At 22.5% G+C, this 19819-nt stretch overlaps 1 protein-coding gene across 1 annotated transcript; it reads right to left on the minus strand.

The window, feature by feature from the left end:
* Positions 1–312: 312 nt before the first annotated feature.
* LOC122503680 lies at positions 313–5332 on the minus strand. Its single transcript, XM_043614312.1, has 2 exons — positions 4707–5332; positions 313–1305 (listed from the first exon to the last, which is right to left on the minus strand). Exons 1-2 carry the CDS (start codon positions 5080–5082, stop codon positions 542–544), a joined length of 1140 nt encoding a protein of 379 aa, XP_043470247.1. The 5' UTR covers positions 5083–5332; the 3' UTR covers positions 313–541.
* Between the last annotated feature and the right edge of the window lie 14487 nt (positions 5333–19819).

The following is a 19819-nucleotide window of genomic DNA, read 5'->3' on the forward strand; positions in this document are numbered from 1 at the left end:
GTTGCATTTTATACTAAAAATTATTGCAATAATAATTGTAATGTTAATATCCGAGGCCTGTAATTATAATTACAGTAGAAATATATATTTTTAGATTGAAAAAAATTCAGAAGTGTAAGAACAAATAAAGAAAAACCAATTTTACAAGCAAAAATATTATATTTTTTTTTGTCATTTGCAAAAATACAAATTGCGTAGTACATAAATTATGAATATAAAAATATAGGAAATTAAATTCTAAAATGCAAATTAACATATGTAGAGTATATAAATAAAATTATAATTATTAATTAATTATAAGTAATTCTGCTGGTTAACATACAATTCGTAGATAAAATATCCTTTCTAATCTGTACTTATATATCTAATGGATTAAATATATTGCAAGCCCATTTACACAAATATCAACTGCATAAAAAAAGCTATTTTTCGAGACTGAGAAAATGATCAATCAATTAATAAATTAAATAAATATTAAATTATCCCTTTGTTTACAAATTTTTTCTCCTCTCTTTTATCTCTTTTTTTTATGAATTCACATTCAACAAGAACAAACTTGTTTTAGAATCAAAGTTTTGGTTTTCAATACCTCCTGCAAATGCTCTGGCACTTTAAAATGATGAAGCATTGTGGGGAATTGTGGTTGACCATTAGGTCCCATCATTAAATTAGCTTGGAGACTTTCAGGTGAAAAAATATTTTCATCACAAATTGGCATACCCATTGAACAAGCTTGTTGAGCAATATACTCAGGACTATAACCAATGTGTGTTTCTGGATTTTTTGGGAAAATTTGTTCAAATAAATGTTCTGGATAATGATAATGATGAACGTCAATGACATTGGCTCTAGTGAATGGAAGATAATTATTGTTAAATTGACCCAAATGATGATTCATTAACGAATTATTTAACATCATCATTTGCCATTCAAAATAATTTTGATAGCCATTAAAGTGCAGAACAGGTGGAATATTACTTTTATTTCTAAGTACTGGTTTCTTAATTTTCGGCTCAGCCCTAACATTAGTCGTTGAATTTTGCTTTGAAGTCGTTCCAGTTTGTTTTGAAGTCGTTGCAGTTTCTTTTGAAGGATTCGCCGAGTTGTCTAAATCTAATTCAGCTTTAATTTTATATAATTCCTGCTCTATATTTACAAATAATTTTTCATCCTTCAAAGAATTATTGTTGGTATCAATAATTTCACGCGTGACTGGTGTTGATGCTCGTGCCTCATCCGACTCCTCGTTGGTTGCTTCTGCCATGTCGTTGAGCTGCATCACTGCTTCTTTTTGAATTATCGTTGCTGAAATTAGAAAATAAATGTTTAGTATCCAGTAAAGTATTTTCAAACGAAAGGTTAAAAGTTAAAATTGTTTAGTAGATTTATTTAGTAAATATTTTCTTATTTAGTTATTTTTGAAATAAACAAGACAAATTTTACAGAAAAAATTTTGTGCAAAACAGATTTGTTTATTGTTTTACGAGCCAAATTCTTTTGTTTAAAAATGACATAACTTTAGGTCAAAATTTGCGAACAAAATAAGCGAGTAACATAAAAAGGAAATAAAATAAAGTCTAGAGTGACGTAGTATCAAAAATTAGGTCAAAGTCACAGGTCAAAATGTTACTTTTAATTTGGGTAAAACAAACTTTTTAAAAGTACAGCATATTAGAGACTAAAAAATCAAAAATTAGGTCAAGCAGCAAAGGTAATATCAAATTTAAATCAAATGAAACAAAAATTTGAATAATCTCAAAAGTAAATTGGGTATAATGAAACGAAAAGAGAAATTTAAGTTTAAATTCAGGTCAAATTAGGTTAAAAAATAAAAGTAAATTAAAAATTTAAAATAAAAGGAAAACAATTATTGAATATTCTGCGTATAGACAAAAAATAATGCGACGGAAAGAGAAATTTAATTTTAAATTTAGGTCAAATTAGATCTAATGGCAAAAGTAACTTTAAATTTAGTAGAAAACGAAAACAATTTTTTAATAATTTTAAAATTAAATTTAAAGTAATGTCAAGAGAGAAAAAATGTAACTTTAAATTCAGGTCAAATTAGGTCAAACGGCAAGTGTAAGTTTCAAGTTAGTTTAAAAGAAAATTAATATTTTAATGATTTAAAAAATTAAATTTACAGTAATGTCAAGAGAGGAAAAATGTAACTTTAAATTCAGGTCAAATTAGGTCAAAAGTAACTTTAAATTTAGAGAAAAACGATATAAAAAATAGAATAAAAATAAGGGGACAGAAAGAATGACTTTATATTTAGATGAAATTAGAACAAACAGAAAATTTAACTTCAAAGTTAGAATGAAAAAAATCAATTTTTGAAAGATTTTAAAATTAAAATCACAGTAATGGGAAGAGAAGTCAAACAAAACTTTAAATTTAGGTCAGATTAGGTCAAAAAACAAACATTACTTCAAATTTCAAGAATAAGGAAACAATTTTTTAATTTCTTTAAAAATAGAATCAAAATAATGGGATAAAAAGAGAAAGTAACATTATATTTAGGTCAATTTAGGTCAATCGTCCAAAGACACGTCACAATTGAAAACGAAAGGAGATCAAGAAATAGAAACAAAAAGGGTAAGAAAGAATAAATTTAACTTTAAATTTAGGTCAAATTAAGTTTAAATTTAGAAAAAAAGGAAAATAATTTTTGAATAATAAACAAATAGACGAAAAATAATAGGATGAAAAGAGAAATTTAACTTTAAATTCAGGTAAAATTAGGTTAAAAGGCAAAAGTAACTTTAAATTTAGAAAAAAAGGAAACAAAAAATAGAGGGAAATAATAAATATAACTATAAATTTAGGTAAAATTAGGTCAAAAGGGAAACGTAACTTTAAAATTTAAACTTATATAAGAAAACAAATTTAAAATATTTAAAATTAAAAACCAAATAATGGTACAGCAAAACAAATTTAACTGTAAAGTTAGGTCAAGTTAGGTCAAACGACAAAAGTAAATTAAAATTTAGAATAAAAGAAAAAGAATTTCTGATTTTTTTCAAAAATAGAATCTAATGGGACGAAGAAACAAATATAACTTTTAATTTAGGTCAAATTAGGTCAAACACAAATAACATTTAAATTTAAAATTTAATCTTTAAATTTTGAGTAAATGGAACACAATTTTTAAATTCTCTCAAAAATGAAATCAAATGGGTCAAAATAACAAATTTAACTTCAAATTTATTTGAAATTAGGTCAAACGGTAAAAGTAATTTCAAATTTTAAATAAAAGAAAAACAACTTTTGAATTTTCCCAAAACAAGAATCAAAAAATTAAATTTTCGGTCTAGTTGGGTAAAACGACAAAAGTAACATCAAATGTAGATCAAAAAGAAAAGAATTTTTTGATTTTTTCAAAAATAGAATTAAATGGGACAAAAAAATAAATATAACTTTAAATTTTGGTCAAAAGTATCTTTTAGTTTTAAATGAATCGAAAACAATTTTTTGAATTCTCTCGAAAATAAATTAAATAAGTCGAAAAAACAAATGTAACTTTAAATTTTACTCAAAATTAGGTCAAGATTAAAATGTGTTTTACAAAAATTAGGTCAATTGTACTTGTTGATCGTTTGCATGACAAAATATAGCAATATTTTTAAAACAAAATAATATTAACAAAATAAGGACAAAAAAATCGATTTTTGAAAAATTAGGTCAAATTTGTAAGCTGTATAAGAGTAGATTTTACTTTTTAAATACAATTTTACTAATTTTTCAAATCTTAAAATAATTTCAACTTTTTTCAATCAGAACTGGCATTTTTGCTTTTGTATCATTCAAAATTTACCGATTTACAACAGTAAAAATTTTTTCTACCAATAAATCAGTGAATTTTAACAGATTTTAAAGCAAAAAGTCAATCATAAATTTAGATAAGTTAAAATTTTAACGAATTTAGATTTAGAGAGCAAATTTAGGTTTATAAAGTAGAAAAACAAACATTTTAAAATTAGGTCAAAATGCAGTCGACTAAAAGTATCATTTCGACCAAATTTGACAAGAAAATTATATTTGACACCAAAAAAATTAGAATAAACAGCAAATATGACTTGAAATTTTTGATCAGAAGGACATTTTTGAAAAATCGAACATTGGCAAAATTTGGCTACGTTCAAAAATCGGTTTCAAATGTAAATTTTCAAAATTGTAGTTAATCATATTATGGAAGATATAAGTAAAAATGTTAAATCGGTTTCAAATGCAAATTTTTAAAAATATATTTAATCTTATTATGGAAAATAAGCAAAAATACGAAATCGGTTTAAAATACAAATTTTCAAAAACATAGTTACTCATATTGTGAAAAATACAGTAAAAATGTTAAATTTGACAAATAGAAATGAAAAAGTTAAGAAATGAAAAAGGTTTGATTCAAAATTTACAATCAAATTAAGAAATTCACAGTTTTTCTAAGGATATAAAATTGAGACAAAAAAAAAACGAATCAAAAGTGTTTCGAAGCAAACGTTTTGATGAAATGAAAAAGTTAAGAAATGAAAAAGTTTAGATTCAAAATTTACAATCAAATTACAAAAAAATTCACAGTTTTTCTGCAGATATCAAATTGAGTCAAAAAACGAATAAAAAATGTTGCATTTGTAAAGTTAAAGTAAAAATTTGCATTTGTTCGAAATTTGACAAGAAAATAAAAAGAAATGAACATTATAAATACTTACGAATTCTTTCAATCGCCTTCTCGAGTATTTCGGCTTGCTCCAAAAAGTTTTTCTCCACACGAATGATCTCAGCATCAGTCCTCGAATTATCAGATGTCATCAAATCAGGGCAAAAGAAGTTCAATCCTTGATCGAAAATTGAATTATTGTCCGGTTGAAATGCAGGCGTTGTCGTGAAGCTTCCAAAATTATAAGCCTCCTGACTCCAGGGAAGACAGAACTCAGAGCTGCCCAAATTGCTGGTGTACGGCATTCTCCCGGTTGAGGATGATGTTGATGGCACTGCTTCTGCTCCTGCTTCAGCTCTTGCTGCTGCTCCTGCTGCTGCTGCTGATGATGATGATGATTTTGATTTTGCTGCCATTTTCGAATACATATTTCCAATCACTGACACTTTTTTTTCGAAAGAAATTTCAAATTGAAAACAACTTTTGAGAATTGCAAGCAAATGTTGTGAATTGCAAGGAAGAGTTTAAAGAAAACTTTAAAACTTTCAAGAAATTTTCAAGATGTTTCAAAAAAGACACAAGTGTAAACTTTTGAAACTTGAGGAGTTGACGATTTGAGTTTTAGACAAGAAATAAGCAATGAGAGAGATTACAGTGCTTAATGACCACCTTTCGGAGAGAAAAGAGATTTTTGGTTTTTGCAAGTACCTGGCGCCTTCTTATATACCCTTTACGCCCCCACCACCACTAAATTTTGGGTACAAGTGCAAAGTGGAAATTAGCCACTCATGAACACTTGGAGGCAGGTACAATTGCATCCTTTCTCAGCAAAGAATAATAGTTTTCATAACGAATTACATTGTCATTGGCAGAACGGCATTTTTCCATTCCGCAATGACAACACCCATCGGAATGGTAATTTTCTATTCGACAATTGAGTTCGCCTTTCTTGTCCCCACTGCAAAATTTTATATTTTTCAAAATAAAAACATTTTCGATTATTTAATGTACAATCTCAACAATATTAATAATAATATTAACTTTTATTAATAATATTAATTATTAATTATTAATATCACTAACATTAACAGAAGAATAAAAAACAATGTAAATATCTATCTATAAATCAATTGCAAATAAAATTTTCTTTCAACTAAATAAAAAATTTGGTCCAAATTTTATTTGAAGCAAATAAAAATTATTTGAAACAAAAGGATGATATACACTGAAACAAAAATTTATTTGATTCAAGTAACCGACTACATGGTTATTATCAAATAAATATTTATTTGAATCAAGTAATTTTTATTTAAAATTTTATTCAATAAAATTAATTATTAAAATTAATATTATTAATTAATAGAATTTATTTATTTATATTTTTAATTTTTAATTAAATAAATTAAATAGTATTTGAACCAATAATTTCAGTATTTGAAGCAGTTAAACCTAAAAAAATTATTGAACCCAAAAGAATTAAATTTGAAAAAATTATAAATGTGTGACTCAAATTATACATTAATTGACTCAAATACAAATTATTTGATTCAAGTAAATATTCAATTGATAAAATAGTCAAGTAATCAATTTTTTGAATGAAATAAATTTTTTTCAGTGTTCTCTGAGTCAAGTATATCTTTTTCCGGTGTGTAAAGAATAATTATTTACTAATAATTCATAACTAATGCAGATAATCATGATTATGATAATAATTATTTGGTTTAAACTAAATTATGTTTGCGGTTCAAATAAAAACTTTATTTTCAAAGAAAATTTTTATTTGATACAAATAAATTATAGGTTCTGAGGCAAATATACGCTTATGTAACTGAAATAAATTATACTTGATTCAAATGGATTTTGTTTTAAATAAATATTGTTTTATTGAAATAATATTTCTTTGGTGCAAGAAAATTTTGTTTGTTTGAACTAAAAATTTTGTTTGTATTGAATGAAAATTTTCATTTAAATAAATAAAATTTATAAGGCTCTCAGACAAATATACTTTTATCTGACTCAAATAAATTATATTTGATTCAAATAAAATTTTTTTCAAATAATTTTTACATGGTTAAAATTAAAATTAAATTAAAATTAAAATTAAATTTTCTTTGGTTGAAGTACATTTTTTTGGTATCATATTAGATTCTCTTTGATTCAAGTAAATTTTGTTTTTATCAAATGAAAAAATTTTTTTAAGACAAATGAACTATTTAGTAGGTTTTGAGACACATACATTTTTATATGATTCAAATAAACTATGTTTGATTCAAATAAAATTTGATTAAAATAAAATTTGATTAAGAAAAAATTTGATTCAAAAAAAGTTCCATTTAAACAAATTTTATTTAGTTCAAGTCAATTTTGTTGGGTTCAAAATAAATTTTATTAAACTGAAATAAAAATTTTGTTTCTATCCAATGAAAATTTTTATTTAAAACAAATTAACTATTTGACACTGACAATGAGACAAACCACGTGAGAAAGTTCCATGGGATTTCTCAAGAGTGAACAATCAGATGAATACAAAAAAATTTTTTCATATTTTCGAGAAATTCCCAGGAAATTTTCAAAATGGAAAATACAAGTTTATTTGATTCAAACAAATTATATATTTGTTTCAAATAAAATTTGATTCAAAAAAATATAATTAGAAAAAAACTTCATTGAAATAAATTTTATTTGGTTGAAATATATTCTGTTGGGTTCAAATAAAAATTTTCTTTTTGTCTAATGAAAATTTTTGTTTAAAAGAAATGAAAAATGTATTATAGATTCTGAGTTACATTCACGTTTATTTTACTCAAATATACATTAAATTTAATTCAGATAAAATTTGTTTTAAATAAAATATCCTTTCGTTGCAATTAAATTTTCTTTGGTTAAAATTAAAGTTTGTTTAGTTCAAAAAATAAATATCTCATTTATGTGGAATAAAAATTTTAATTTAAAACCAATAAATAAGGCTCCGAGACAAATATATACATTTATCTAACTGAAATAAATTACATTTGATGCAAATAAAATTTGTTACAAATAAATTTTATATGATTCAAATTATATTTTCTTTTGTTCAAATTAAATTCTTTTTAGTTCAATAAATTTTGTTTCCGTTTAAATTAAATTCTTTATGGTTCAAGTAATTTTTATTTGGTTCAAATTTCTTTGTCTTATTAAATGAAATTTACGTTTATCTAACTCAAATAAAATTTATATTTGATTCAAAGAAAATTTGTTTCTAATTAATTTTTTTGTTTTAAATTAAATTTTCCTTTGGTTCAGATAAATTTTGTTTGTTTCAAATTGAATTTTGCTTCGTTTAAATTAAATTCTTTTCGGTTCAATAAATTTTGTTTCGTTCAAATTGAATTTCGGTTCAAGTAAATTTTGTTTGTCTTAAATAAAAAATTTTGTTTATGTCAAATAAAAATTTGTATTTAAAACAAAAAAAAACAATTTAGTAGGTTCTGGGAGAAATGCATGTTTATCTGACTCAAATAAATTATATTTGATTCAAAGAAAATTTTTTTCTAATACATTTTTTCTTCTTTCAAATTAAATTTTCTTTGTTCAAATTAGAACAAAGAATTAGACAGAGAAATTTTCTGAACTCTCCCCGGAAATTCCCGGAAGTGAAAAAAACAAAAGGAATTTTCTTAATTCCTTTGTATTTTTCACTTTTGGGAAATACCCGAAGATTCCCGACAATTTCTCGAGATTGAACCTTTCCACCTGCGGGTTGTCTCAAATAAAAATTTTGTGTGTCAAATAAAATTTTATATTCATAACAAAAAAAAAATTTTTGTACGTTTTGGGACAAATACACGTTTATCACGCAGTTAAATAAATATTTAATTAAAATAAAATTTGTTTCAAATCAATTTTATTTGGTTCAAATTAAATATTATTCGTTTCAAAATACATTTTCTTGGGTTCAACTAAATTTTGTTCGCTGGAACAGTAATAATAAATATAGCTAAGTAATAATTATTTATCAATAATTGATAATAATTAATGCAAAAAAAATAACTTTCTTGCAGAAAAAGTTTATTATTAAGAAAAAATATGTTTCAGTCAACAAAACAATTTTTTCAGTTTGCGAAAAATAATTTATCTCTATTTTAAAAATAAAATCTAAAAACGAATATAAAATCTGAAAATGAATATAAAAAATAAAAATTAATCTTAAATACAAAAATGAATATATAATATGAAACATTGCATCTAAAATATAAAAGTGAGTATAAAACATAAAAAAAAATGAATCTAAAATATAAAATTAAATCAAAAATATAAAAATGAATCTAAAATATAAAAAAAAGTACAAAAAATTTAAAAACCTTTTGAAAAAAATAAGAAATAATAAAATACAATTTCAATATTAAATTCAATGGATATGCCGATATGAACATGTATGATGGATAGGAGGAGCTTTATTGTCTTTATAAAAACATAACCATTTATTTTAGAGAGGGTTTCATATTAAGGATGGGTCTCGATTCAAGTCTCAAACGATACACAAAAGATCTTTTTTTCTCTTTTTTTTCACTCAGCATGAGGAAAGAGGAGGGAGGGGGGGGGGGTGTGTGACGACATTGACGAAATATACAATCTGGCGCAAGATTTGTAGCTTCATCTCTCTCTCTCTCTTTGCCGCCAGAAAAAAAATGTATTCTCCCCCGCCTTTTTTCTTTTCATTATACACAGAAAAAAAATTTTTTTTTTTTTCCCTATTTTAATATAAATAATGTTTATTAAAACATTTAATCAACAAGAAAGTGAAAAAAAAAACCGAAAGTTTTTAATATAAAAAGTTAAAAAGTCTTGCGGAAAATTTTCAAAGGGCTTTTTAAAAGAAATGAGGAGCAACAAATGTGCTTATGAAAATTTAAAGAATGGTCTAAAAAGAGCAGTGGGAGGGAATATTTTACTCTCGACAGGGACTAAAATGAAAATATGAATATACCGGGCCTAGCTAGTAAATTAATAACCTTCTTCCTTTTGTATAGTATTTCTCCTTTTGTGTCCCTCACGCCCCTTTTTTTGCAACCCTTACATGTATATACGAAAATAACTGTATTTTAATTAAATTTGACGAGGTATTTTTCTGGTTTTATAAAACAGAGAATATTATAGATTATATAAGAAGATTATTATTTTCAATAGAATTTTTAGCATCATTTGTAGAAGATTATTATCTTTCGTTGAAGATTATTATCTTCTAGAGAATTTTTATCACCCTTTTTGTATACAAGATTATTGTGTTCTATAGAATTTTCACCACCTTCTATAGAAGATTATTATCTTTCATAATTGAAAAATTGAAGAAGATTATTGTAACTATTATAATTATTCTAATTTTTATAATTTTCATAATTTTCATAATTTTCATAATTTTCATAATTTTCATAATTTTCATAATTTTTATATTTTTCATAATTTTTACAATTTTTATAATTTTGATAATTTTTACAATTTTTATATTTTACTTGAAATATTATAAGAAAAAAAATGTAAAGATATAGAAAAAAATTTCTCCCGTCTGGTTTATAATACTATGAAGATATTTTCAAATTTCTACAGAGAGATAATTCAACATCGTAAGTCGATAGAGAAGTTTACTGAAGAAATTTATCAGTTGAGGGTCTGAATACTCGTGTTAAACTTCGGATGACGCCACTGGTGTATTTTGAAACCTCAATTTAAATATGCTACAAATTTTCTGTGTATTTTAAAAATTAAAAATATTTTTTTTCGTTCATCTAAAAGCAGATTTAAATTACGAAAAGCAACAATTTTTCAAATATCAAGGTTTCATCAGGTTTCATCAGGTGAAACTAACATTCAAATTTATTGTTTTATAAAAATATTAATTGAATTGATATTTATTTAACAAAAAAGTTAAAAATCTAATAAAAATAATATAATATTTAACTGCAACAATCTTCGTATTTCATTCTTTTCTTCTGTCTGTCCACACTTTGAAGTTAGTTTTGAAAAAGAAACCATTATACATATTCTATTCTATTTGTCAATTATACAAATTTTAATTGATAATGAAATTGAAACTTTTTAAATTCTCAGAAAATAAAGGAAAAAATTTTACTTAAAAAAATGTTCTGTTACATTTATTCACGAGTTTATTATTAATTGTAAAATTATTCGAAAACATAAATAACTTTTTTTTTAAATAAATATTTAATTACTATTATTTTTCCATAGAAATTAAGATTTTAAAAAATTTCAAATTCAATATAAGAATATTATTACAGTAACTTTTTCAAACATATTTTCATCATTTCAAATCAAATATTATTTTCTACAATTTTTAATTATATTTTTTATGGAAATAATTGAATTCCTTTAAAAAAAAATTATTATTTATAAAAATAATTGAATTATTGCGAAGGAATTTATCAAAAATTTTGTAAATAATTGAATTTCTGAGAAAATTTTATTATTTATGAAAATAATTAAATGTTTGCGTCTATTTTTGGGAATTTGAAATTGATTTGAAAATAAACGAAAACATTCGAACAATTAATTTTTAAAAATTGGTTAAAATTTTTCAGTAAGAAAAAGTTATAAAAGAATAAAAAAAAAAGATGGAAAAAATGAATGATTCAATAATAAATAGATTTGAAAACAATTTTTGTAGGAAAAATTAGTAAAGTGAGTTTCAAGAATATTTCGTCACTTTGGGAAAAAAAATGTTGTTGAAAGAAAGATGGACGTGCAATGAATAATGTAGAGAGGAGATGACAAGAAGCGATAAAGTCACATTGTGTTTGGCCACTAATGAGTTCTTTGCCCATAAGGATCAAAACCTATATAAAATACGTGTGACGATAAATTTCTTATTGTATGTATATTTACGTGTTAAACAAATTTCATAGATTTTCATCCTTTTTCAAAACGTAAAGAACTCATTAGCGAATAAATGCATATAATGAGATTGTCTACAAATTACTTATATATATACATACACAATAACATGTGGTTTCTTTCATTTACTTTCATATTATAATCATATTAAGTTATAATACAATAATATTATAATTGTACTGGTATAATATAATTATTTAAACTCTAATATAATACTATTATAATTATACTTGTAGAATATAACAGCAAACATATATTGATTATTTAGTTAGTATATTTGTTGTTGTATTACACCTGTATAATTAGAATATTATAATTAATAATTAGTATATTTGTTGTTTTAATATAATAGTATAATTAAAAAATTATTATAATTAAATAAAGTATAATGTCAATTAAATTTATTAAAATGGTTATTTTAAAGGACTTAAAGCATTTTTGAAAAATTGAGTGAATGTGAGAATATTATCAATATTAAGAGGATTATTTTCTCAAACTTTTTTCCAAAAGTCTACTTGAACTTCTAGAAAACTAAATAATTTAGGTTTGTTAGAATAATTTTAAGCACAAAATAAAGTAAAATTTGCAGAAAAACGATTGAATTCTGTCAATTTAGATATTAACTGTCTTAAATTTTCATTAAAAAGGCCACTTGAATATACTCCTAGGAAAGTAAAAAAATTAGTTTATAGTTTCAATTATTTTAAATATAGATTTAATTAAATTTTTATTTGGAAAATTAAATAAATCTGAGAATCTGCCCTGTAAAACTATATAGTGAAAAATTTATTATAAAAATTGATTATTGAATGTGAGAATCTAGTCAATTTAAAAGATTTTCTTAAATTTCAATAAAAAGTTCACTTAAACTCTTATAAACCAAATAAATATAGTAACTTAGTAACAATTATAATAATTAAATACAATACAAATTATTACTAATATATTATTAATATTTAATATTAATTATATTAAATTAGTAAATGCAATCAAGCTGCTAACAATAAAATTTTATTAATCAATAATTATGCTTTAATTACACATAACAACAATTATGTTAATTGAATGAAAGAACAATTATATTTAATTAAATGCAATAAAGATTATGTTAATTAATTATAAAAATAATTGTATAATTCAAAGAATCGAGAATCAAACATCGAATTATATTAAGCACCAATTATATAATTATATAATCGAACTATTACTTACAATTAACTATTAATTTAACATTAACAATTAAATTAACACTAAAATTATACCTATTAATTATATTAATTATTATTTATCTTTTTCAGTATATTTATAATAATAAAAATTGTATTAATGAACAATTATGTTATTTTAATAAGCGAACAATTTTCATTATTAATTATATATTAATTAAGTATAATACATATTGTGTCAATAGTAATTATAAGAACAATTTTAATAAAGAAACAATCAAGCATAAAAAATATTAACGATTAATATTAACAAACAAATATTTTATAATTAAAAAGCGAACAATTATATAAATTATTGATTAAATAAATTATTCATTTTCTTAAATATTTATGGGTGATTCTCCAAAAAACCTCATTTTGCATGTAATCAAGATTTTCTAAATAATTATAATCATTTGGGAAAATACCAAGTCATATTTCCCTATTTTATCACTTTTTCTAAATGTTCTGCAAGAAAAAGTTGTAAAATTTTATTGTTTAATACATTTTTAAAATATTTTACCACCTCAAAATCGATTTTCTAACCTGTCATCTAAGTGCTTTTCATTTTTTCAATATGTAAAACAATTATTTAAAACATGAAAATTGGTACTTTATTAATTTTTTCTAAAAGTTATGATATTTAAGAATAATTTTCAAAAATATAAATAAAATATGTCGTGTAGTTTTTTTAAATATAGAAAATGAAATTTGTCATGTAGTACCGCGTCATTCCTCTCACTCGTTTAATATTATCCAATATTTTTGCTGTGGGTAGAGATATTGATTAATTATTGTGATCAATATTTAAATTAACATCTCTAATATTAATTTCTTAAGTTACTTTTTAAAAAATGTTATTATTTTGCGTTAAAAAAATTAAAATTGAGACATAAGCAGAGATTCACAACCTAAAGCGTCATTCCTCTCACCCCTAATAAAAACAATATTAATATATATAAATTGATCGCAAATTTTTTTCACATAAAGTTATCCTTTATAAACATGATAGGGCATTCTAAGCTAGAGGAAAATTATTTGTCAATTAAATAAAATTAAAAAATGTTGAAATCGTCATTCCTCTCACCCGTCATTCCTCTCACTTTTTTGAATAAAAATTAAAAATTGATATGATTGTCGGTTGTTTACAAACTGACAGTGAAAAGTGAACCTAAAATGTATGAAAAATAATTTTTGACAATTGTTTAAAGAGATTTTTGATAACTGTAAGTATTTCAAAATCTATAAAATTTATAGATAATATTAATAAATTATAATTTTTAAATAATTTTTTAATAATATTTTTAATAATATCGCATCATTATTATAATAGAAAGTATAAAGAAAATATAATGAAAAAATTAATTTCTCAAAAAATTACTGATAATAATATTAAAATAGGTAACATAACGAAGATACATATTAAAATATTCAATTATATAGAATATGTATAGAATCTAGAATATAAATATTCCTGAATTAAAATATGTAATAAAAAATGTATTGAAAAAATTATGGAATGAAAAATTATAGCATTTTAAAAAATGATGGAGCTTATTAAATTTCAAGTTGACCGAAGAATAAAAGGGACAGTGTAGGGAGAATGTACTTATTTATGCATTTCTCCGGGAAGGCACATCAGACTCCCAGAGAATCCCTGGCAATATTTCGATCGATCTGGTGTGCGCCACGTGCTGTAGTGAGTGACGTGCAAAAAATATATTCCATGGAAATATATATATGTAGAGAGACTCCCGAATATCGGCCCAATATTATACCTCGCCCAAGGAATTTACATATATCTCTGCGATGCGCAAAAGTAGATATCGCGATTTTCATTTTCCAAAATCTTTTTTTTTTTACTCCTTTTATTCAAACTTTTTTTTTTACTTATTTTACTTATTTGTTTACTCCTTGTTTACTCCCTTGTTTACACCCATGTTTACTCCCATGTTTACTCCCTTGTTTACTTCTTTGTTTACACATTTGTTTACTCCTTTGTTTACAACCTTGTTTACTACACGGAGAAAAATATAAAGTAACTTTTACTACTTTTAAAGTAAAAAATTTCCGGTAAAGCATTTCTGGTAATTTTTACTACTTTTGGAGTAAATTTTTGCTACTTTCGAAGTAAATTTTACTAATTTTTACAAATATTTACTTCGAACGTAGAAAAATTTACTCCAAAAGTATAGTAAAAATTACCAGAAATGCTTTACCAAAAATTTTTTACTTTTAAAAGTAGTAAAAGTTTCTTTATATTTTCCTCCGCGTACTATTTGTTTACTCCTTTGTTTATTTCTTTGTTTATCCCTTTTTACTTTCTTCTCTTACCCCTGTTTTTAGTTCATTTAATTTAATTATTTTAGAATTTTTTATTTTTTTTTTCATAACGTTATAAAAAGATTTTTTGACAAATGAGTTTTACTATATAGAAATTTATTATTTTTAATTTTTTATTTTGTGAATAAATTTTTACTCTCATCTATATTCTAACAAATTTATTTAAACAGATTTTAAAAATGAAATTTTAGTTTAGTTTTTCTTTATTTTTTTATTATTTTTATTATATTATTTTTTTATCTTATTTACTTATTTATTCAAAGTACAAGGACATTTTTTTTATATAAAGAAAAATTCGATTTGGAAATTTAGGGTAGATTTTTCTGCGCCTAATTTGTAGGGAAAAAATTGACAGTATATAATAAAAATTAATTTCTTATAATAATTGTAAATAAAACGGATTTAATAATTTATGTATGTATTAGAATGTTTTTTTTGAACTATATTTATGTTTGAATAATGTTCTTGTTGATGATTTTGGAGACGGGTAATAGAATATTCCAGAATTCTATCTACCAGGGGATTATTTAGCAATGGTAAAATAATGAGCTTTCGATACTCATATAAATATTTATACGTGGCACTGAATCGATTTCCTTCCTCTTTTCAAAAGACAATTACGCCTCCTTTTTAAAACCGTAAAATAAATTTATTTTTTTTTCTTATGTGTGGAATTTATTTTCCTAATTTATTAAATTTCTTTTTTCAGTATTTTAGTATTTTTTTACTCTTCTTTGCATTTATATTTTTTTTTTTAGTTTTTTTGTCTCTTTCTTGTTTCTTCTTTTTTGTTCGTTTTTTTTCGTTTCTTCATCTTATTTATTTTTTTGTTCTTTTTTTGTATTTTTTTACTCTTCTTTTTTTTATTTTCTTAGTTTTTTTGTCTCTTTCTTAATTCTTCTTTTTTGTTTTTTATTGTTTCTTCGGTTTTTGTTTCTTCCTTTTATTTCTTTTTTTGGTTCATTTTTTTCGTCTTCTTCTTTTCTTCTCTTCTTCGCCTTTTTCTCGCTTTTTTCATTTTTCATTTTTCTGAAACAATCATATAATGGAATAAGAACCAAGAAAATATGAAAAGAAAAGTAATAATTTGAAAAAGCATCTGACAAAATTAAATATTATTGTTAACTGATACAGTCTGCAGACTTACGTTATGTCTAGACCACCGAAAGATTTATATTTCCCCGCACAAAAGAACTCTTATACCTGACTGAACCTAAGACATGACTTCCTTAATTTTTAACACTCTTACACCACATCATATAAATAGGTGCCTGTAAAATTGGCGACATAACCCCAAAAGAGAATTATCGCACATTAGATCCAGAATTAAAATGCATCCATCCAAAAAGAAAATTCTCCCCTCTTCTATATTTATTATTACACATATCAATCTCAGAAAATTAAATTTTAACAAAAAAAGTAAAATTAACTTCTTAATAAAAAATATAAAATTAACTTATTAATTTACAACAGTAAATTTTTTTGTTTTTATAAATCCTATTAGAATGTAATTTTATTGTAAAATATAAATAAATAATTTTTTTCTTTATTAATGCACTGAGAAACAGAAAATTTATTTGAATTAAATTAACAATTATACTTGTACATTATCAAATAAACATTTTTATTTGCTTCACGGAAACGATTAACTGTATATTAGCAAATCAATATTTACTTGTATCAAGTAAACGATTACTTGTCTATTATCAATTAAATATTTATTCGTGTCAAATAAATATTTATTTGTGTCAAATAATTTTAATTTGAGTCAATTAAATAGTATTTGTGTAAATACTGGAATTATTAAAATATAATTATATTCAAATATTCAAATTAAATTTACACTCTAAATTTGAATTAGTAAAAATGTTTACTAATTTAAATTAGTGACTGACTTTTTACTTTGAATTAGTAAATGTTAAAAATAGTACAAATTGAAATTTAAAAAGTATAGTTGAATTAAATAAAAATTACTTGAATCAATAAAATATTTATATTTGATAAAAATAAATAATTGATTATTTAAATCGAATGAAATTTTTTCAGTGACAACAGAAATAATAATATTCTAAATCTAAATAAATCATTTTTTTTCAATTTCGAAACAAAACTTTCCGTTTTCTAGTGTTCATAATTACTTCTTTGTTCTACATATTATTTAATTGATTTTTTGTTCTATATTTAAATATTTTTTCAGAATTGTAAGTTTTTTAGGTTTTTTTCAGAAAAAAAAAATTATTCTCAAGAAAGGATTAAAATCGAGAGTTTTTTCTAAAATAAGCACATATTCATAAATGTGGAATATAACTATAAAACTCATCATCATTGAGTGATGGCCGCTCAGTCGACCTCGTAACCGACGCCATACATCATTCAAGATGGCTGGATTCCCACCCTACTTATATATGTATATATATATAAAGGGTGACAACCCCTGTCTTTTCCTATTTTCAAATATCTATATCGTTTCGCCTTCATTGATAAGATATTCAGTACTTTATTAAAGTCCGCACATTTTTTAAAATATATTGATTCCTATATTTTTACTGAACCCTATAAAGGCTCCAATCTGAATTTGCAACAACATTTTGCGACAGAGTTGACAATATTGACTCAGTGTTCAAAAATTTTTTCTTATTTTGAGACAATAATTGCTATGGATAAGTTATAGACAACTAGTATATTTAGTAATTACATACAATTTTTTATTCAATTTATTTATTTAAGTAAATGAATTTCATTAATTTAAAAAATTTTCCTCATTTCAATGATTTTCAATATCTACTATTTTAATAAAATTACCCAAAAGAATTCAATTATTTAAAAACACAATTTTAATAAAATTGTATACGAAAACATTTAATTATTTTCATAAATAATAAAAATTTCACAGGAATTCAAATATTTACAAATTTTTTATAAGTTTCTTCTCAATAATTCAATTATTTTTAGGAAAAATAAAACTCATCGCAGAATTTCAATTATTTTTAAATACAATTTTAGTTAAATTTCTTGAAAAATGTAACTATTTTAAAAAATTTTATTAAAATTTGTCAAAAGAATTCAATTATTTAAAAATTTGTTAATAAAATTTTTTATATGAATTAAATTTCAAGAAACATTCAATTATTCAATAAATAATTTAATTTGTATTTATAATTTAATTCTCGTAGAATTTTTCAATTTTCTAATAAAAATTGATATGAAAATGAATTTTAGTTTAAATTTTAGATAATAATTGAATATGAAAATAATTTTTAAGAAGTTACAGTAAGAATATTCATATAATATAAAATAATTATTTTAACACTCGATCCACTTTAAATATTATAAAACATTCTCATAAGTTATTGAATTTAAAATTTTTTAAAATTTTAATTTCAATGGAAAAATAATAGTAATTAAATATTTAACATATTTCAAAAAGAAATTATTGTTTTCGAATAATTTTACAATTAAAAATATTCGTTAATAAATTTAACAGAACATTTTTCTCAATAAAATTTTTTCCTTTATTTTCTAAAAAGTCAAAAATTTTCAGTTTCATTTTCAATTAAATTTTCCAATTGACAAATATAATTTATAAACATTTTCTTCCTTTATTTAAAAAAAAACTTTAAATTTTATTAAAACGCAATTGTAATTAGGAAATAGAATTGATGCAAATTATTTCCTTATGAAAATTGAGAATTTTCTACAAAAATATTAAGAAACGGGAATATATAATTTTTTTCTTCACAAAAGAAAAAATGAGTTTGTAAACAATATTGTTATTGAGAAATAAAAATTATGCATAAAATGGGCATATTTCCTAATTCTTAATCAAAAATTTTTAATAATTAACAATTTTCTAGTATTTTTTATAAATAAAAAGGAGAATAATTTGCATAGTGATGTAGATCAGTCAAACGAAATTTGTTATAGAAAAAAAGCATATAACAAAAAAAAGGGTTTAAATAAAAATAATAAAAAAAATCATGAAAAAGTACCTACACATTTTCGATTTGTCAAACAATATTTTTTAAAGAAAAAAAAAAACAAAAGCTTACACAGAAACTAATTTCAAACTGCGGATAGAATGAATGAAAGAAAACGGAGATTAATATTAATTAATCAACTATAATTAATTAATTATTTACTATAATAATTTGAATGTTCTTTCATTCATTCACTTTTTCTGTCTCTCCCACTCTGAAGCTGTCTTTGTTTATACTTTTGTTTTTTTGTTATCTTTAGATAGATTGTATATTATATTATTATGTTATAATTATTTTTATTTTATAATTAATTCAAAATTTTAATGACAAATAGAATCATCAGAATTTTTTTTCTCTTTTCATTAAAAGACTAAAATTTTGTTAAAAAATTATGTTTTGTCAAATTGAAATTATGCAGATTTTTATTCTTTACTTCCAAACAAAATTAGAAAATTGTTAAACAACTGTGATTAAGAAATTGAAAATTTATTTACTTTGCTTTATTCTTGTTTATGAATCACAATTTTTTAAACAAAATTATTATTTTGTTTTAGAAAAAGAAGAAAAATATTTGCACAATTTCTATTTCTAATCTTATTTTTGGAACAGGATTTTCCACAGGAATTAAGACATTTAAAAAATTTCAAATTTAAACCTTTTTTAAATTAAAGAACTTATAAAAATATTGTTATAAAACATGAAGATATCGATTGCTCCGAGTCGAAGACTCGGAGTGATCGATTTCTTCATATTTT

Source organism: Leptopilina heterotoma, unplaced genomic scaffold, assembly GCF_015476425.1.
Source record: "Leptopilina heterotoma isolate Lh14 unplaced genomic scaffold, ASM1547642v1 Lhet_268, whole genome shotgun sequence".
In the NCBI taxonomy this organism is placed as follows: domain Eukaryota; kingdom Metazoa; phylum Arthropoda; class Insecta; order Hymenoptera; family Figitidae; genus Leptopilina; species Leptopilina heterotoma.